General features: G+C 40.3%; 2 protein-coding genes across 11 annotated transcripts in view; one reads left to right on the top strand and one right to left on the bottom strand.

Moving 5' to 3' along the window:
• Positions 1-18,338, top strand: part of MPHOSPH8 (M-phase phosphoprotein 8) — a 91,330-nt gene extending 72,992 nt beyond the window's left edge. Inside the window, exons 6-14 of one of the 3 annotated variants that reach the window (XM_079773978.1) lie at positions 1,110-1,235; positions 1,313-1,401; positions 4,929-5,069; positions 5,690-5,776; positions 9,010-9,164; positions 12,425-12,579; positions 14,223-14,350; positions 15,293-15,376; positions 16,067-18,338. In XM_079773978.1, the coding sequence (XP_079630104.1) occupies positions 1,110-1,235; positions 1,313-1,401; positions 4,929-5,069; positions 5,690-5,776; positions 9,010-9,164; positions 12,425-12,579; positions 14,223-14,350; positions 15,293-15,376; positions 16,067-16,108 (1,007 nt within the window). In that variant the 3' untranslated portion in view covers positions 16,109-18,338. The other 2 variants (XM_079773977.1, XR_013813640.1) reach the window with 2 other exon arrangements.
• PSPC1 (paraspeckle component 1) overlaps positions 9,177-20,971 on the bottom strand; it is a 141,576-nt gene continuing 129,781 nt past the window's right edge. For 3 of the 8 annotated variants that reach the window (XM_079773987.1, XM_079773994.1, XM_079773985.1), the window contains 2 exons: positions 18,588-18,672; positions 12,623-14,309 (listed from right to left, as the gene is read on the bottom strand). The gene's annotated coding sequence lies outside the window, so the exon portion shown is untranslated. Of the gene's footprint in view, positions 11,002-12,622; positions 14,310-18,478; positions 18,673-20,971 lie in introns of those variants that run through there. The other 5 variants (XM_079773990.1, XM_079773988.1, XM_079773991.1 and 2 more) reach the window with 5 other exon arrangements.

The raw sequence follows: 20,971 nt of genomic DNA, 5'->3' as shown, positions 1-20,971 counted from the left end.
CATGTTAGCAGTTCCTCTTACTGACTCTAGTTCAGGCGTCCTCAAACTACGGCCCCGCGGGCCACATGCGGGTGTTTTTGCCGTTTTGTTTTTTTACTTCAAAATAAGATATGTGGCCGAAACCGGTTTGGCTCAGTGGATAGAGCGTCGGCCTGCGGACTCAAGGGTCCCAGGTTCGATTCCGGTCAAGGGCATGTACCTTGGTTGCGGGCACATCCCCAGTAGGGGGTGTGCAAGAGGCAGCTGATCGATGTTTCTCTCTCATCGATGTTTCTAACTCTCTATCCCTCTCTCTTCCTCTCTGTAAAAAATCAATAAAATATATTTTTTAAAAAAAATAAGATATGTGCAGTGTGCATAGGAATTTGTTCATAGTTTTTTTTTAAACTATAGTCCAGCCCTCCAATGGTCTGAGGGACAGTGAACTGGCCCCCCGTTTAAAAAGTTTGAGGACCCCTGCTCTAGTTTCTCTCTTCTTTTGAGCTACTTAATCTTATACTTAAATTCATATGTTACTATTTTATAGTTAACTAGAGGCTCGGTGCACGAAAATTCTTACACTCAGAAAGTCCCTCAGCACGGCCTGCGTCCTCTCCCAGTCCGGTACCCCTCCGGGGATGTCCACCTGCCATCTTAGGCCTGCTCCCCAGGGGAACGGGCCTCAGCTGGCAGTCAGACATTCCTTTGGTAGCCGGGGAGCCCTTGGGGACATCCTTAGTGCTGCAGAGGAGGAGGGAGAGGCGCCCGCCACCACCGCTGCGCTCACCGTCCGCAGAGCTCTCCCTGTGGGAGCACAATGACCACCAGGGGGCGGCTCCTGCATTGAGCGTCTGCCTCCTGGTGGTCAGTACGCATCATTGCGACCGGTCATTCTGCTGTTAGGGTCAATTTGCGTATTACCCTTTTATTATATAGGATAGTTTACCAGTTTATCTTCAAGCTTTTGAAGCATTGTAACTTCTAAATATGGGTAGTTTATTTTACTTGCCAAAGAAAATCAGAAATTTCATTGAAGACTCAGTTACGTAATGACATATGTTAAAGGTGTATATAAAGTTTTGGTTAAGTCAGTACCAAAAAAAGTATCTTAAAGCCCTTATGTGTTCCAGATGGCAGACAGCAGATTTTGAGTCTGGGCATGGACCTGCAGCTGGAATGGATGAAACTAGAAGATTTTCAAAAGCATCTTGATGGGGAAGATGAGAACTTTTCTGTAACAGATGCCGTTCCAAGTAGTGAGTAGTTAGGGAGTTATGGGGATCCTTTTCATGAATCTAGATACAGAAACCTAATATCTTTTCTTTCATTTTAGATTTATTGAGGGATGCTGTAAAAAATGGGGATTATATTACTGTGAAGGTTGCACTTAATTCAAATGAAGAATATAACCTGGACCAAGAGGTAATAAATACATCTTTGTAAAATCTCATGAAAGGAATATGTAAATTAGCTCTTTTAAAATAATTGTTTTACTTTTTTATTTTAGCTAGAAAAGTAATGCATTTTCATTTTATAAAATTCAAAAATTGCAGAATGTAGAAAATTTTACTCCCTGTATTCCCACCCCTAGAGTGACCATTTGGTTCAGCTGTGATCCTTCTGATTTTGTCAGTAGTTTAACCTCTGGTGCTATTAGGGGTGTTTCATGTCACCGTGTTTCATTGAGACCTGTCTATTAACAGCAACTGCCTGACTTCCTATTATTGCTGTGGGTTTTATACTGATTTATGAATTTTTTTTTCAGCCTTGTTGAAACAAGGCCACCAAAAATTTGGTTGCCTCCAAGAAAAAAATGGAAGAGAGAAGATTGAATGTTTTGTTATTTTTTTAAATATGGAAGCATATTAACCCTTTTTTTCCTGGTTTTTAGGTTTGTTGCTTTGTGGGGTTGTTTTTTTTATCTTTTATTGCTTGGAGGATTTCTGTTTGTTTATTTTTATTTTCTCACCTGAGAATGTCTTTATTTGAGATGGAGAGAAACATCGGTCAGTTGTTTCTCCAGCACACACCCAGACTGGGAATTGAACCTGCATCCTGGGTATGTGCCCTGATCAGGAATTGAACCCGCCAGCTTATGGTGTACAGGACAAAGGTCCAACCAACTGAGCCACCCGGCATGGGTAGAGGGGGTTATATTTTTAGGTAGTCACATTTGTTGATCTTTTCCTTTATGGCTTTTGGGTGTCTTGTCTTGCTTAGAAAAGATTTGTATATTTTCTTCTTTCATTTTCTTGCTGTAGTTGTGGATTTTTAGGTTTAATCATTTGAGGTTACACTTCAAAAAATTATTTTGATTAAAATTGCATGCAATATACAGATCAATTTGGCTGAGAATTAACATGATTACATTTTCAGTCTTCCATTTAGGAACATAACTACATTCAGCTCTTCATTTTATTTCCTTAAGCAAAAAAATTTTTTCTCTTCATAGTTATTATACATTTATTTCAGATCTATTTCTAAATATGTTATAATTTTGTAATTATCTTGCTATGATTATTGGGATCTTTTTTCTCCCACATTTTGTTTTCTAACTGTGATAAAGCTATTGATTTCTGTTTGTGTTTGTGTCTCCAGCCACTTTAGAAAATTCTCTTACTGTGGTAATTTTTAAGTTACTTTCTAGATAGAGAGTTGGACCACTTGCTAAAAATATCTATTTTGTTTCCCTTATTTTCAATATTTCTTTCTTTGGTCTTGTGAAATTGGTGATATCTGAAGAACAATGGTGATAGAAGTAATCTGTTCTGTTTTTGGTCTGAGTAGGATTTTCCCTCAGGGTCTTGGCATCAGGTTTGATTTCTGTCTTGTTGGTGGTTTACCTCCTATACTCTGCCCTTTTTTTAAGCTGCTTAAGTATCGGGGATACATGTTGGGTTTTATCAGAAGTTTTCTTTGAAGATTTGAAAAACAATTCCTAAAAGATTTACTTTTCCAGAAAATTGTAGCTACATGGTGTGTTGCATCTGTCAAGGTAAAATGTGCATTAGTCACAAAGAAAAACACAAAACAAGCCACCACTTTTCAACAATCTGAGCAAAGATAAAATGCCTAAGGAACAATATAGATTATTTGCAAAGGATGGACTCTTTAAGTGCCAATTAAAATAAAAACACACAAGTGGATGAGTATCTTCAGTTTTATGTACTAAATTGAACCTTTTGCATTAGGAATTAGGTCATTTTGTCATAAAACAGAAACATATAAAAGTGAGTAGTGTCAAAGGAATAGAACTGCCAGCGTTCAGAAGCAGCTTTGTTGCCCTGGCCGGGGGTTCAGTTGGTTACACCAAAAGGTGGAGTGTTCAGTTCCTGATCAGTGCGCATGCTTAGGGGGTGGGTTCAGTCCTCCCTCCGAGCGTTCTCTCGCTCTCTCCCTCTCTCTCTCACTCCCGCCCCCTCTTTCTCCCTCAGTCCCTAAATATATCCTCGGGTGAGGATTAAAAAAAAAGTGAGGCCTATGAAAGTGCAGCGCTCACTAACCCTCCTGAAATTCAGACTTTGGTCCTGCTTCAGAGCCATTTATTTGCTGCCACTGCCTCCTCCTCCTCCTCCCACCACCCTATGGCCCCTACTCTTCAGCTCACCCAGTCTTTGTGAGACGCATGCAGGGAACTTTCTAAAGTTAGATTTTTACAAATCTAGAGAAAGTGTTATTGCTAGAAGTAATTTTTCTTACATTAGTGTTCCTTCAGATTACTCATACTGGCAAATTCTGCTAAAACTTTCAGATTATAACCAAATTAATTCACACTATTGGAATTTGGTTGTATCGGACGGTAATTAATAGTTTTGTTTTCTCATCTGGTGTTCATTTTAACTAGCAATTGGAAATATTTTAGCTAATAGTTACCTTTTTATTATTTGCCAACTTTATGTAATTTTATCTTATTCAAAGCAGTTGTTTTACTCACTTTTTTCATATCAGTATTGTTCCCTACTTATGAATCTTTTTTATCCTTAGAGCAGTCAAACTCTTAACTTCCCAGCAGTTAGCAATGGTCTTTTAATCCAGATAACATTCATTTCATTGTGTCCTCAATACACTGGGCTTAGGTGACCAGTGGTCATTTCTAGCCTTACATCTTTGGGCCAACTAAAAGAATATAATCTATATATGAGTTTTGCCTAGAACACAAGGAAACTTTTAGACCTGAAATTAGAGACAAATACCTTTGCCATCTAGATATAGCTTCAAGATTTGTGCAAAGTATTGATGTGCCTTTAGAACTTAATACATCGAAGTTGTAAAATTTTATGGTAACTGTCGGCGTACTTACTCTTTGATCCTGCTTGACTACGCTAACAGAGGGAGCACAGGTCCTTCTCTGCCAGGAACTGGACCTTCGTGGGTGCCGAGTATTAGACGGAGCAGACATGAGAAGCAGACCAAGTAGCCATTGCTGCTAAGTAGCCACTAGACAAAGCAGTTCTTTAAAGTAGCTTACTAAGCAGTAGCCGCACAAAGCAGCCTCAGCAAATATAGGAGCCATTGCACACACAGCAGCCCAGCCCTACATAAAAGCAGCCTCTACATAAAAATAGCCTCGTACCACCTGGTCACTAATACATCTTTATACTAACTTAGACAAAAGATGCTTTTTGCAAATAGTGACATCAGTATTGGGGCTACAGAAAGGTACACCTGCTCAGTGCATACAGTAAGATTGCTATGTCCTTGCTTAGATTGGCCTTGAACATCTGGTGTACTCTGATTAGGGTTCCCATAGTAACATTTATATATATAAAATTCCAAAGGATATTAGTTTATTTTTTATATAAGAATATTTTAGTGAAAAAAATTAAATAGATGCTTAGATCAATGTACTTTAATAATTTCACTTTGAAACCGTCTAGATGAAAAGAACTTAGTTATAAAATTTTTCTGATTAAACATTGACGTTTTTTCCTTAAACAAAACTAATGAAGGATTCAAGTGGGATGACACTGGTGATGCTGGCTGCAGCTGGAGGTCAGGACGATCTGTTGAGGCTCCTCATCAGAAAGGGAGCCAGAGTGAATGGCAGACAGAAGAATGGGACCACCGCACTCATTCATGCAGCTGAGAAGGTTGGTCACTCACAGTGCAACCATTTCATAGTCTTGCAGGAATTCCTGCTCCTGAACTAAGACAAAATCTGTTTCTGTAGTGAAATGTAAGTCATACAGGCAACTTAACTTTATAGTTCAGTTTATCTATGACTTGTTATGAATGGATGTTTTCTTTTAAGTCAACAATACTTTGCAGTTGAATTTTCAAAATGATTATCTAGTTGGAAGTGATTTATATTCAACCGGACCTCTGACTAAGGTACTAAAATCAATTTCAATTTCAATCAATTGGGTCTTTTAAAAAATCATTTCCAATTGAAGACAATTAAAATGTTCCCATATATTATCTATCTAAAGGATTGCTATGCAGAGGGTCTTATGTAGAAAGCAGTGGTTAACCCTCAGATTGAACTTACTGGCAAAACGGAGTGTGGCTGGGCGGGGGACCGAACCCACCCAGCACCTCTGGTTCTCTCACGACCCTGCGTCTGCAGAGTAAAGAACCAGGAAACGTCACCTAACTGCTTGGGATACAGTCTGTCTTTTTCCTAGTGGCGAAAGTTTCAAAATATCCCAAAATACCTTACTTTTGAATGTAAGAATGTGAAGAATTAAATTTGTTTTCTTTTCTTTAATAGAACTTTTTAACCACAGTGGCGATTCTTTTGGAAGCAGGCGCTTTTGTAAATGTCCAGCAGAGCAGTGGTGAGACCGCTTTAATGAAGGTAAATGCCTCACGTGATTGTCATCCCCTCCACGTCTCAGATGTGCATGTTGGGGCCTCTGACAGCTGGGGTCTGGGGATATAATACGGAATGAGATCATCTCTGGACTTGCACCTGATTGATGACTGGGAAAAGTAGACCATCAGAGAAGCACTTAACATGTAGTGTGATGAGTGACGTGAGAGGAGTAAGCATGGAGCTAAGGGATTCCATCAGAGTCCAGACAAGGTTCAGTCCTGTGGCTCCCAGTGGCCCAAGGGGTGGAGAAGTGGAGGCTGTACTCTAGTTTTTATTGGTGAATTCATCGCTTCATCCTTTGTCTGTTAGGAATTGTGGTTTGCAGATAGTTTTAAGGAGAATGTGGTTAAAGCCGCCCCCGTGCACTCCTGTATTACCCCTCCATGGTTAGTGGTTTTGCATTTGCATCTATGGGGGCAAATTCTGCATGTTCTAGTCTGTTCCTGGGGCAGTTCTGGGTTCCTGGCCTAAAATGCTATTAGGATACAGCAGTTCTTTTTTTTTTTTTTTAATTTAATAAATCTTTATTGTTCAGATTATTACAATTGTTCCTCTTTTGTCTCCAATAGCTCCCCTCCACCTGGTTCCCACCCCTCGTTCTGCCCCTACCCGCCCCCACTGTCCTCATCCATAGGTGTACGATTTTTGTCCAGTCTCTTCCCGCATTCCCACACCCCTTTCCCTCTGAGAATTGTCAGTCCACTCCCTTTATATGCCCCTGATTCTATTATATTCACAAGTTTATTCTGTTCCTCAGATTTTATTATTCACTTGATTTTTAGATTCACTTGTTAATATATATTTGTTGTTCATAATTTTTATCTTTACCTTTTTCTTCTTCTTCCTCTTCTTAAAGAATACCTTTCAGCATTTCATATAATCCTGGTTTGGTGGTGATGAACTCCTTTAGCTTTTTCTTATCTGTGAAGCTCTTTATCTGCCCTTCAATTCTGAATGATAGCTTTGCTGGGTACTCTTGGTTGTAGGTTCTTGCTGTTCATCACTTTGAATATTTCTTGCCACTCCCGTCTGGCCTGCATAGTTTCTGTTGAGAAATCAGCTGACAGTTGTATGGGTGCTCCCTTGTAGGTAACTAACTGTTTTTCTCTTGCTGCTTTTAATATTCTCTCTTTGTCTTTTGCCCTTGGCATTTTAATTATGATGTGTCTTGGTGTGGTCCTCTTTGGATTCCTTTTGTTTGGGGTTCTCTGTGCTTCCTGGACTTGTAAGTCTATTTCTTTCACCAGGTGGGAGAAGTTTTCTGTCATTATTTCTTCAAATAGGTTGTCAGTATCTTGCGCTCTCTCCTTATGGCACCCCCATAATTCTGATGTTGGTACGCTTGAAGTTGTCCCAGAGGCTCCTTACACTATCTTCATATTTTTGGATTCTTTTTGCTTTTAGCTTTTCCAGTTGTGTGTTTTTTGCTTCTTCGTATTTCAAATATTTGACTTGATTCTTGGGATCCTCTAGTTTGCTGTTGGATCTCTGTATAATATTTTTTATTTCAGTCAGTGTATGCTTAATTTCTAGTTGGTCCTTTTTCATATCCTCGAGGGTCTTGCTAAATTTATCGGCCTTTTCTAGGAAATTCTTGAAAAACCTTATAACCATGGATTTGAACTCTATATCCAGTCGTTTGCTTTCCTCCATTTCTTTCATTTGTGATCTGTTTCTTTGTCTCTGCATTTTGGCTGCTTCCCTCAGTTGATAGAGTGGCTTTGTGTGCTAGGTGTCCTATAGGGCCCAGTGGCTCTGCCTCCCCAGTTACCTGAGGTGGACACTCTTGGTGCACCACTTTGTGGGCTGTGTGCACAGTCTTGCTGTAGTTAAGCCTTGATTGTTGTTGGTATCACTGGGAGGAATTGACCTCCAGGCCTATTGGCTGTGAGGATCAGCTGTGTCTACGCTGGGAGAACTTCTGTGCTAGAGACACCCTTATGGGGCAGGACTTGCAAGAGCCTCTGTGCTCAGCTTGGATGGGGCGGGAGTTTAGGGTGGAGCAGACAGCATTGGTTTTCCGTCAGCCCTGCCCTAATAGGCCTCTGTGTCTCAGTGTCCTGTGGTAATCACTGCAAGCACCTCGGAGAGAAAGTCGCCCTCGAGTTCCGCTTGCTGCCAGACAGTCCAGTTTCTCCCCGAATGAGTCTGGGTCCCCAGAGTCTCGCCCGGAACTGGAGCTCAGAGCCATTGGAAGCTTTTGTCTCCCTCCTGTTTGAGAAAGCCAGCCGCACACGCAGTTGCCAGCCCTCTCCACGCGCGCGTCTCAGTACCTCTGCCTCCTGCAGCTCCTCTGAGTCTCAGTGTGCTTCTCTTTCCTTCTAGTTGTAGAATTTCCACTCAGCCAGCCTTCCTGTGGTTCTGGATGATGTCCGTTTTGTCTTTTAGTTATAGTTTTGAAATTGTTGTGCGAGGCAGCAGTTTAGGTGTTTACCTATGCCTCCATCTTAGTTTCCTTCTGCCTGAATCTGCTTTCTAATTCATTATACACAAGGTCTGGCACACCTGCTGCTTCAGCCTTAGGCTTTTACACTTAGGGTTTAAACCCGGCTCACTGTGTTTCTATTTCATTGGTGGATCATGGAAATATTTTGTTCAGGATCCCTACTTTTGAATTTGTTCTCTGTTATGTTTGTAAATTGTCCAATGTTTAGAGCAGAGGTGACATTCAAAGAATGAATTAAAACCATCTTACTGAGAAATCACCAAGTGGGTTCTAAACAGATACTCCAGAGTAGTCTCAGGGCCATTCTGGATTTGCTAAATTCAGACGTGTATCCATGCTTGTTAGTCTCTTCAGAGCAACTACTAGGAAAATTCTGAGATTTTGTGATGCTAAGAGGCGCTTTAGATTCCCAGGGCTAATAACCTCTAAGACTGAGGAGCAGGCTTTCTCTGGACGCTGCCTGAGGTGTCGTCTAATAGGACAACAGGACATGGATGGAGAGTGGAGCTTAGAAAGGCCTGGTGTTTCTTCTGGGCTGGGATAGAGGTATCATTTTGAAGGTAGCACACAGATTTCTGTACTGGACCCCTCCTGTTTATGTAAACGTTTCCAATACCCGGGGAGACCCAACTCCAGGTTTTTTCCAACCTTCTTTCCTTCTCTTCACAAAGAGCTCCCAGGCTGGCTCATGTGTGAAGAAAGGGGCAAACACTGACTGGTAAACTTACTTTAGCTAATTATTACTCCCCTTTTTTTGTGTGTGACGTAGGCCTGTAAAAGAGGAAATTTGGATATTGTACGACTTGTAATTGAATGTGGAGCTGACTGCAATATTTTGTCAAAGCACCAAAATAGCGCAATGTATTTTGCAAAGCAGTGTAACAATGTGTTGGTGTACGACTTGCTGAAGAATCATTTAGACACGTAAGTGTGCTGTGACTGTGCCATAGTTAAGTTACAGGGCTGGAACTGTAACATCCAAACAGGAATGGCCTATCTCTGACAGGGTGGCTCAGTTGGTTAAACAATCATCCCATACACCAGAAGGTTGCAGGTTTGATTCCCAGTCAGGGCACATGCCTAGGTTGTGAGTCCGATCTCCGATTGGGGTGTGTATGGGAGGCAAACGATAGATGTTTCTCTCTCACATTGATATTTCTCTCCCCGCCCCTTCTCCTCCCCCAAAATAAAAAACCATATCCTCATGAGGATTAAGAAAGAAACACCTTGCTAGGTTCCTCTGTCTATCAAACTTTATCTCCCTCTGGGAGCAGGTCCTCTATATAAATTATTTAAAACAACACGCACACACACACAAAAACTGGAATGGCCTGTATATGTAACTGCTCAGAAAAGATTGTCAAGTAGAGGTCCCAATGGGCTTCTCTTCACAGTTTTTTTAATCTATTTTTTAAATTTCTTTATTGATTAAGGTATTACATAGGTGTCCTTATTCCCCCCCATTACCCCCCCCCCCCACTCATGCCCTCACCCCCCTGTTGTCTGTCCATTGGTTAGGTTTATATGCATGCATACAAGTCCTTTGGTTGATCTCTCCCCCTTATCCCCACCCTCCCCTACCTTCCCTCTGAGTTTTGACTGTCTGATCTATGTTTCTCTGTCTCTGGATCTGTTTTTGTTCATCCGTTTATGTTGTTCATTATATTCCATAAATGAATGAGATCATGTGATATTTATCTTTCTCTAACTGGCTTATTTCACTTAGCATAATGCTCTCCAGTTCTATCCATGCTGTTGCAAATGGTAAGAACTCCTTTTTTACCGCAGCGTAGTATTCCATTGTGTAGATGTACCACAGGTTTTTTTTTAAAAAAAGAAGAAAAGATCACAGATTTAAGTGGCATATGAATTACTTTTCTACAGGTATTGAGGTCTTAGAAACTTTTAGAATTAATCTAGAAGCATCTCCTTAAAATCTTGACTAGGCTCTTAATTTGGCTCACAAACATTTTCTTAAATTTTAGTTCATTCTTGTTTTGTTTTTTAATGGACACAGTTTTTAGAGCACTTTCAGGCTCACTGTGACATTGAGCAGAAAGTACCTGTACAAGAGATGTTCCATATAACCCTTGCCCCCACACATGCACAGCCTCCCCCACCTCTTCTACCAAAGTGGTGCAGTTAATGAACGTACATAGACACTTACCATCCATGTTTGTTAGTTCACCTTGGTGTTGTACATTCTGTGGGTTTTGATAAATGGATGACACGTGCCCACCATCATAGTATCACACAGAATAGTATCACTGCCCTAAAAGTCCCCCGGGCTCCACTTATTTATTCATCCCTCTCTCCCCTCTAAACCCTGAAAACCACTGATCTTTTTGTCTCCATATTTTTGCCTTTTCCAGAATGTCACATAGTTGGAATCATATAGTAGGTAGCCTTTTCAGATGGTCTTTTACTTACTGATAGGCATTTAAATGTCCTCCATGTCTTTTCCTGGCTTTATAGCTCATTTCTTTTTAATGCTGAATCATTCCATTGTCTAGATGCTTCACAATTTATCCATTCTTTTTCAAATGAATTCTAAGACATTTATTTTGGCAACACATAACAGAAACGTCACGGACAGTAGGTAACATGAGTAAGGTGTTTATTATTCATATAACCGAGTATAGAGGTAGGCAGCCTTAGGTAGGAATAGCCTCTTTTTCTCATCCACCATAGTTAGAATCTGACTTGGATCTTCATGTCTGCAAGATGGTAACTCCAATTCCAGGTGTAGGAGATCTATATTCTAAGCAGAAAGTAAGGTCAGTTTTGGACAGGAGACAAAAAAGGCAGCAAAGGTCAAAATAAAGGACTATGTGCCTAGTGAGTGTGCCCCCTTTAACAGACTTGGATTGGGAGCCTCACCCAACCCTTAATTTTTTTGTTAGTACGTTGATTTTTTTTGTTAATCCTCACCCAAGGATATTTTTCCATTGATTTTTAGAGAGTGGAAGGGAGGGGGAGAGACAGAGAGAGAAATACCGATGTGAAAGAGACACATGGACTGGCTGCCTCCCACACGCACCCCAACCGGGCCCAGGGATTGAACCTGCAACCCAGGTAAGCGCCCTTAACCAGGAATCAAACCCAAGACCCTTCCATGTGTGGGCCAACACTCTAACCGCCGAGCAACACTGGCCAGGGCCCAACCAATAATTTGTGTGTGTGACTGAGCAGCATTTATGGCTGCATGGAATCCTGGGAAGCCAGCTCATCTCAGTTTGTTCACATGGGTAATAGATCAAGATAGCCTGCAAGTAGGTCGACCAGTCTTCCTGATTTGCATGATAGATGGAGGGATTCCTGGGATGCTGGGCAAACCAGATGAGTTGGTTGCCTTCTTGGTGAGATAGTTTCTGCCCTTTTGTGGCCATCATTGAGGCAGCAGCATCCAAAAATGAAGTTTAATTCCTTTGTGACTTCTGACCAGAGCAAAACCCATAAAAATCATTTCAATACATTTTCCCACATATAGCTCCTGTTTTCAAAGAGCTGAGGCAGACGTACAATGTTCAATTCATGCCCATCCAAAAGGATGACAAAGGGCAGCAAATTAGCAAAATCCTCAAGGTTTACTGGAAGAAATGCCATCTGTAGAAATCTCATAGTCATTCATCCCAGCAAGATGGTTATCACTAGACTAAATCTGGACAAACACGACAAAAAGATCCTTGAGTGTAAAGCCAAGTTAAAAAAAAAAGGGGGGGCAAATAAAAGGAAGAAACAATTGAGAAAATGCAGGAATAAAGTAATCTTATATACAGCTTTCATTAAAAACTGTTTAAATGAAGAAAAGTTTTCTGAATTAGCACTAATTTTATTTGACTGCTTGTGTGTGTGCCAATTCTTGGGATTTATTTTTTAACAGAATTCTCATTTCTGATTCTCCAAATTGATCATTCATTTATTAGATACATATTTATTGAACACTAGTGCCAGGCACTTTTCAGACTGCTAGGGGGATGGAGAGAGCAGTGGGGTAAGAACTGCCCTCATGGGACCAGAATCCTTGGGAGAGGACAGACAGCAGGAAAGACAAACGGCATGTCAGATGCCGAGGGCAGAGCAGTGGGATAAGGGAATTGCATGTCATTTTTAAGGCTGATACGGATTCAGCAGTGTCACAGTTTCATGGCTATGGTTCTCTTTACATTAACGTTCACCCTCAGCCTTTCCCGAGTGGCAGAAGAGACCATCAGGGATTACTTTGAAGCACGCCTTGCGCTCCTAGAGCCAGTGTTCCCAATAGCCTGTCACCGCCTCTGTGAGGGGCCAGACTTCTCAACGGGTTTCCACTATAAACCTCCACCGAGCGTAACAGAAGGTGAGCCTGCATGTCCTCAGTGTGAAATGCGACACTATAGCGGTTAGCTGACTAATTCAGCCCAATAATTAGCAGCAGAGTTGCTCTGGCAGAAAAAAAAGAGACCAGCTGATATCTACCATTTCAGGTGACTTGGATGGGTCCACAGAGCATGTTGTAGAACTTGTTTACAAAGTATGGAAGTTTGGTCTTAATAATTATACTAGTTTTTATTTACATTTTTACATTCTGAGCCCATAATCAATTTCTTTTTTCTTCTGGATTATTGGCAATAGTCTCTTGGCCTTTTATAAAGAAAAAATACATGTCTGCCCTTTAATAAAGTTTAAAAGCAGAAAATAGAAACCTCAGTTCTGCTTCCTGGCCACCATGCCTTCTCTAGGACCCAGATGCCACACACAGAAAGCTGGGTCTCTTCCTAAAAGTGGGAAGCTGGGTCCTGGCTTTTTTTGTTTTGCTTAAATAAGTAAAACCCTATCACCAATTTTAAATGTACATATTCAAGAAAAGCTAGCCCCTTCAATAAAAAGAAAAGAAAAGCTAGCCTCATCAATAATTGACAGCCATTCATAACTACTTACTATTGAGTGAAGTTGGCATTGCAGAATCATAATTTGTAGTTTTGACTATTAGTGTCAGCTTGCATTGTAGAGCTGGAAAACAATCACTGTCAGACCGTCAGTAGTTGGACAGGGTGCCCTTCCTTCCTTCCCTGGGACCAGGATACAGAAAGCAAAGGGGCCCTGGCAAGTGGGCTCTGTTGGCTGGCCGTAGTCCCCTGCCCTGAAGGGCTGCACGTTTGAAACCCAGTCAGAGCACATGACCCGCATGTGGGCTTGATCCCCACTGGGGGTGTGCAGGAGGCAGCTGATCATTGATATTTCACTCTCACAGTCTCCCTCTCCCTCCCCCTCTCTCTAAAAATCAATAAGTTATTCTTTTAAAAAGAACAGCTTTTCTTCAAAATTAATCTTGTAGAATATTTTATTTTTTAACTTCCTTTTCCTTTTTATTGAATTTATTGGGTTATACAGGTTTGAGGTGCACAATTCTACAACACATCCTCTATATACTGTATTGTGCATTCACCACCCCAAGTCTACATCTATCACCATTTATATCTTCCTCCACCTCCTCCCCCTCACCCTCCACAATCCCACACTGTTGTCTGTATTCTTGAGTTTTTTCAAATCTCATGCTTTTTTTTTTCCCCAAAATGAGATTTTTTTCTATTAATCACAAAATTTGGAAAAGGCAAAACAGTATGTGGAAGAACACAGAAAACCACTCAAACCCACACCCAAACACAGATACCATAGGATGCCCAGTGGTTTACTTCCAGGGATATCTGTGCATTCAGCAAATGCCACTTCTCTTCAAACAAAATAACTTTACCGTAGAAAAGCACATTTTACAAAGTCCGTTCCATGAGCTATATCGGTAGGAACTATTACGTAGACAAAAAACAACAGTTTTTGGAAATTGGAAGGAGTCCTTCACTAGGGAGGGGAGAATGGGCCTGGCACACAGTGTGTCTGTCCTTCTGCCCTACCCACCCCTACCCCCACCTCCTCCCTTAGGGGACTGGAAGGTGAGGTTCGAGGATTGGGTTACAAATCTGTGTTTGCATCTCTCCTGCTCAGGCTCTGGCATCCTGCTGTTCATTTTCCATGCGAATTTTTTGGGTAAAGATGTTATTGCTCGACTCTGTGGACCATGTAGTGTACAAGCTGTAATTTTAAATGATAAATTTCAACTTCCTGTTTTTCTGGTAAGACTTTCCTGTAGTTCATTACTGAAAAGCACACTTTTCTAATCAAAAGATGACTTAAATGGCTATGTTTTAATAAAATGTTAATTATAATTGAGTAAACCTGTTGTTGGAAATGAGGCAATAACCTGTAATCATCCTAAATTTTGTCAAAAATAACATACAGAATATAGGGTGGCCTTTTCCCACCGTTATAAACATTCACTTACAGGAAATTCAACGAAGAAGAAAAGTATACCTGTTCATGCTTCAAATAATCAAATATTTGTGCTTAGTTTATGCTTAATTTTAGCTTTCATTATGCTAAAATTTATATTTTTATTACAAATATTTTAAAATAAAAATATATAGTGGCTGTAGACCTTACTTTTTAATATAAAAAAAATGCCCTTGAAGAACCTTAATGCATGATTCCTTGGTCACATTTAGAACTCTTTCCTTAGGCTGAATTAAGCAAAATTACATAGTTATTAAGATCTCTAACACTTAAGCTGTATATTACTGGATGCATTCTAATCATAAAGATTTACCTGGATATTGTTTTTTTATTAGTAGCTTTTTAATAAGTCAAGGGAAATTTAAAGAAATCAGTTTACTATCTCATGAATTCAAATACAAAACTTAGAGTCTTAAAGGTTTCTGGTCTCTTCAGATTTGGCCTAGCTCCGTGGTCGGCAAACTGCGGCTCGCAAGCCACATGTGGCTCTTTGGCCCCTTGAGTGTGGCTCTTCCACAAAATACCACGGCCTGGGCAAGTCTATTTTGAAGAAGTGGCGTTAGAAGAAGTTTAAGTTTAAAAAATTTGGCTCTCAAAAGAAATTTTAATCGTCGTACTGTTCATATTTGGCTCGGTTGACTAATGAGTTTGCCGACCACTGGCCTAGCTATTTCTAGATGTAGATGTTAGAAGAAATACTGACCCTTTTTGGTCTCTTTCCCTAGGACAGTCATTTTGTTTACTCGTTCAGCCCTGTTGCAGGCCTCAATAAACTCTTTATAAGGTTGACAGAAGCACCCTCTGCTAAGGTGAGAAGTCTTTCCTCATATTTATTGTTCCTACTCAAATTGTTATGCTAGACAAGTTATGTTGTGGACTCTTGGTATGCCTGTCCTACAGACCTGTGCTCGCTTGGGTAGAAGTCAGTGCAATATGAATGTAAAACATGGCAGATATAAAATACACTACATCTTGCCCTGACCGGTGTGGCTCAGTGGATAGAGCGTCGGCCTGCGGACTCAAGGGTCCCAGGTTCGATTCCGGTCAAGGGCATGTACCTTGGTTACGGTCACATCCCCAATAGGGGGTGTGCAGGAGGCATCCAATCAATGATTCTCTCTCAGTGATGTTTCTAACTCTCTCTTCCTCTCTGTGAAAATCAAATATATTTTTTAAAAATTTTTTAAATACACTGCATCTCTATAGTAGTCTGGGCTTTGGTATTTAATTGCCATATGTTATGTTTCTAGGCTAGTCACTAAACGCTCTTTGTAAAAAGAACCTGGTGTCTGTGTAATAGTAAAAGTATTAAATGTAATAACAAAATCAAATTCTAAGCACTTGGTTTTTTTATTACAATAGTGATAATCTACATTGATAACCGATTTGAGAATACTGCAAATAACAGGAACAAGTCTGGGGCATGTATGTTTCTCCCCTCTTCTAAGAAAGGATAACTACCTCTGTGCTGATCCATATGATGTTTTTTCTTCCTACAGGTGAAATTGCTAATAGGTGCGTACAGAGTGCAGCTGCAATGATCAAACAAAGAATTGGGATGGAATTGGCCTTCAGACCTATTTTTAAATACTCCCTGCCAAGCAGTTTGGAATTCTGGCACAGCTAACTCTTCCAAATTTAAAGTTTGATCTGTAAACCTCATGCAGTTTTAAGGCCTATCATCTGTTATATGTGGGACATAATTTGTTCTATGTAATATATTATAAAATACAGAAATGTAAGTATTTGTGCCAATGTTCTGAAATTGGTGTTGTGTCTGAACTGCATACTTAGTTTTCCACAATGTGGAATGGTACAGGATTATTTAATTATTTTTTTTTAACTTGAAATTTTCTTTTTACCTTGAAGTTTTCTACTACCCCAGGTGAATTTCTGTAAATAAATAAAGTGTGAATTTGCCCCCCCTTGAAATTTGAGCAAAAAGGTCTGATCTATTTCTGATATGTAGTTGCCACACATCCCAAGTTGGAAGAGGACATCTTTGTATGTTTCCAGTTATCCTTTATTTGAAAAGATCAGAACCTAAGAAATAGAAAACATGTCAACCAGAACATTGTGAGGCCTGAAAAGAAATATTACACGTGCCCTTACTTTGAATACTGGAGGCCAGACCAGTTTTGCCAGCCTTTGCCTCATGTGGGGTTAATGTTCCTATGGACTTTTCCATAGATAAAACTAATAAATCAAGCTCAGTCTGGATTATAGAAATGTTTAAAATGTAGTTCCTGATTAATTTTATAATTGTGAGTTATCCTATCTAATAAAGAGATAATATGCAAATTGACCATCACTCCAACACACAAGATGGCCAGCAGGGGAGGGCAGTTGCGGCAATCAGGCTGGCAGGGGAGTGGTTGGGGGTGATCAGGCTTGCAGGCAGAAGTGGTTAGGGGCAAGCAGGCAGGCATGTAGGCAGGCAGGCAAGTGGTTGGGAGCCAGCAGTCCTGGATTGTGAGAGGGATGTCCAACTGCCCGTTTAGGCCCGATCCTAGTGGGATCGGGCCCAAACAGGCAGTCAGACATCCCTTGAGGGGTCCCAGATTGGAGAGGGTGCAGGCTGGGCTGAGGGACACCCCCCCCCCCCCCCCGTCACCCCGTGCACAAATCTTGTGCACCGGGCCTCTAAAAAATTTTAATAAAATTTTTTTCAGAATGTCACATATTAGACCCTATACATTGTGTTTACAATTCAGACAGCCATTTTTACTTCACAGACTAAAACTGTCTTTTCCTAGTTTTCTCATTAAAGTACCACAATGTTGGTCTTTCTTATTTCTTTGTATCACAAAACAAGGTAGATACCAAATGTGTAGTTTTTAGCTAAATTTTGTACTAGTACTGTATCTGATTTCATAGCTTTTGAAAAAAATTGAGATTTCAGTTAGCAACAGTGCAAAAGATCAGGAACATTAAGGGGGAAGGGGTCAGCAGTACCATGGTCCAGTACATATAAGAGGAATGGTCTTTTTAAGAAAATTTCTATTAGGTCATAACTACTTTGCAAGAACATATTAAATAAGTATATTCTATTTATCAGGAGGCATGGTTATCTAGGGTAGAAAGTGAGTAGAAAATAAGGTAGTTCCTTTAGGAGTTTAGGCTGAGAAATAAGAATGAGCTATGAAAAGTCATCAAAGGGAAAAATGGGTCAGTTATTTCAACTGAACCAGGATCAGAGAACATGACAGTTTTCTACCCACCTTGTGACCGATGTGCTAGTAAATTATGTGAACAGTATGTCTACTGGAATATATGTAGAGATACATAATTTAATACAGTTGCTCAAAACTATAGCTCCTCTAAAAACATACTTGTCCCTGAGTGGAAAATGCTGAAAGTTGTGTTTTCTTATATGTAAACTAGAGGCCCGGTGCACGAAATTCATGCATGGGGGGCGGGCCCTCAGGGCAGCCTGCACCCTCTCTGATCTGAGACCCCCAGGATCGGGCCTAAACCGGCAGTCAGACATTCCTCTCACAATCCAGGACCACTGTCTCCCAATTGCTCACCTGCCTGCCTGCCTGCCTGATCGCCCCTAACTGCTCCCCTGCTGGCCTGATCACCCCTAACCACCTCTGCCTCACCCCGCACTCAGGACCCGGGATTCCCTTCTCCAGCTGGTCGCAGGCACCCAGGACCCGGGCCGGCTTTGCCTGGCTGGCCACAGCCACAAGGGACCATGGGCGGGCGGCTTGTCCCTCTCCCGGGCCACAACCTAGCTGGTCCCTATTCCTCTCTCGTGAGCTCATTTGTGCCTGGCTGGTCCCAGTTCCTCTCTCCCCAGTGTTGAGTGAGACATTATAGCATGACGCCGTGAGGGCGTTTCAACCATTTGCATATTAGCTCTTTATTATATAGGATGGTATGAACAATGATTTCTCTGGGAATCAATTTCTAAGTAGTAACTTACCAAAATGTATTCAGATAGTCTTAGTACTACAGGTCAAAACAAAACAATCTCCTTGTATAAAATGTGTATAAATAATACAGAACACATACCTGAGCTTATCATTTCAACCACAGGCGATCTCATGACGTAAGCAGGTCATCACAAATGGGATGCGTTCCTCTTTGGCCAGACTCCCTGAAAAGCAGTTAATAATAGCTTTTTGCTCCAATTTTATCTTAGAAATAAAAATAAAAATAAATCACTCCTCAGCCATTACTCCTTTCCAATGTATAATGACATAAGGACACATAATTGGGTTAGTCAGTCAATTTAACTTCCTAACTGCACCATTCAGATCTGCTCTGAGTATGGCTTATAGATAGCACATTACACATTCTTTTATCTGCAATACTTAGTACCAAAGAGAAGTATCAAATAACACTCACTAAATGATGGACTACAGTTAAATAGTTTGGTTTCAGTCCAGGGATATGAAATTATTTAATTCCATATACTATCTTCTCAAGTAATTCCATCTGAATTCTTAAATTTGTAGAATTTACTCAGTGGAATGTCAGGAGGTTGCAATTTGAAACTCTCAGCTTTTAAAATTCTCAGCATTACACCGTTAGCTTTATTATTTTTTAAAATATATTTTTATTGATTTCAGAGAAGAAGAGAGAGGAAGAGATGAAAACATTGATGAGAGAGAATCATTGATTGGATGCCTCCTGCACTCCCCCCACTAGAGATCTGGGCATGTGCCCTGATTGGTAAACGAACCATGACCTCCTGGTTCATAGGGTGAGGTTTAACCACTGAGCCACGCCGACTAGCTACACTGTTGGCATTAAAAGTCACAGGATAACTTACTAGTGCTGACAGAATATTAACGGTGAAAAGGCCTCACAAACCATTTACCATGAAAGTCTAGACTTTGAGTAAAAACTGGGAGAAACAGAAAAGTGTAAATCTACTTTCACCAAACCCGTTACATACCGCAATAGCCAAAATTGACTTCAAAAATGAGAACTTTGAAATTTTTCATACAATTAATGTTTTATAACATAATACTGTATAAACATCTAAAACTAAATGTTGCTCATTTCAGAGGATGGCTGATAGAATACACCTTGCTTCCTCCATCCTGTGCTAACATGTAGATAATACTTATTTCCAACCCAGTCTGGGATCTCTAGGCCTGGATGCTACCTCCCTGTACGTAGAAGCCCTAGTAATAAGCTGGAAATTATAATGAAAGAGGGTTCACAATTAAATCAGGAACAAATTAAAACAAAATTGGGAAATAGTTATCTGTCATCCTGAGCTCCCAGAGGACTCCCAATTGGAATCTAAACCAGTTTAACTTGTAAGAATATGATTTCCATTATCCTACAACATTTTATCTCTGCCTTCCTCATATTGCCCATTTACTTTCCTTGGGCCAAGATACATGCTTTAGTAAAAACATGATTTTTCTCATAACAATGACAAACTTCTTGAATGGCTCCTTATCCTGGAGACTGACCCAAAATTGCATGGGGTAAAAATCACTCCAATGGTTCCTATTCACAAAGAGGTGAAAAGGTGGTTTGTCAGTTATTCTGTGTTTGTGGGCTGCTACCATAATACTTTCCAACGTTAACCAGAAAGACCACACAAGGAGTAGGTACACATCACTAAAATAAAATAAAACCAAAAACTGAATAAAAATGTAAAGTTCGCTCTATTCCAGATATTTAAACCACAGAGAATTTGTCCACAAGGCCTAATTTTTTAAATTTTAAGTGTTATTGCTTCTATATGTATACATTGCTTATATGGAGTAATAAACTCACAAATGAAATACAATTGCTTTATGGCTTTTTTCCTCCCATGTCATTACAAGTATTCTGTTATAAAGAAAATAATTTGCTGAGTCACTGAGAAGCAGACCTAAAAATATTCAAGCATTGAATTAGTCTATTTGAACTATAAAATATTACTCAGTAATTCGCTTCTAGGACTGGCATTTTGTTGTGAGGTCATATAGAGATTAAGGACCTAAGGGGATAAATATGTTAATACTAAAAAGTAATGGTTCCCAGACCAGAGTCCCCCACCTCTGTAGAAATGAGAACCTCAGGCCCAAATCACATGCAGGCGAGGCCAGCAGTTGCTTTCACCAGCCCTCAGGGGATTCTTCTACACCTCCAAGTGTGAGAACCACTGTTTGAAAGGATAACCTGAAGATGTCAATGTTTTTAGTAAGATTTTTTGAAAGAGGAAATTGCCATGTCACTTCCTTCTATGAGTATTAAATTTGTATTTGGTATTTTATTAATTTAATGTTCAGAAAGTTAATGAAATTATCTTCCTGGAATGAACCAGTATCTTTTCACTGACTAGAAAATAAAATTCTGTAATGAAAAGTAGTTACACATACACATACGCGCGTGCACTAGAGACCCAGTGCAGGAATTTGCGCACCAGTGGGGTCCCTCGGCCTGGCCTG

Source organism: Cnephaeus nilssonii (assembly GCF_951640355.1).
Source record: "Cnephaeus nilssonii genome assembly, chromosome: 6".
In the NCBI taxonomy this organism is placed as follows: domain Eukaryota; kingdom Metazoa; phylum Chordata; class Mammalia; order Chiroptera; family Vespertilionidae; genus Cnephaeus; species Cnephaeus nilssonii.
This window is presented reverse-complemented; position numbering and strand designations above follow the sequence as displayed.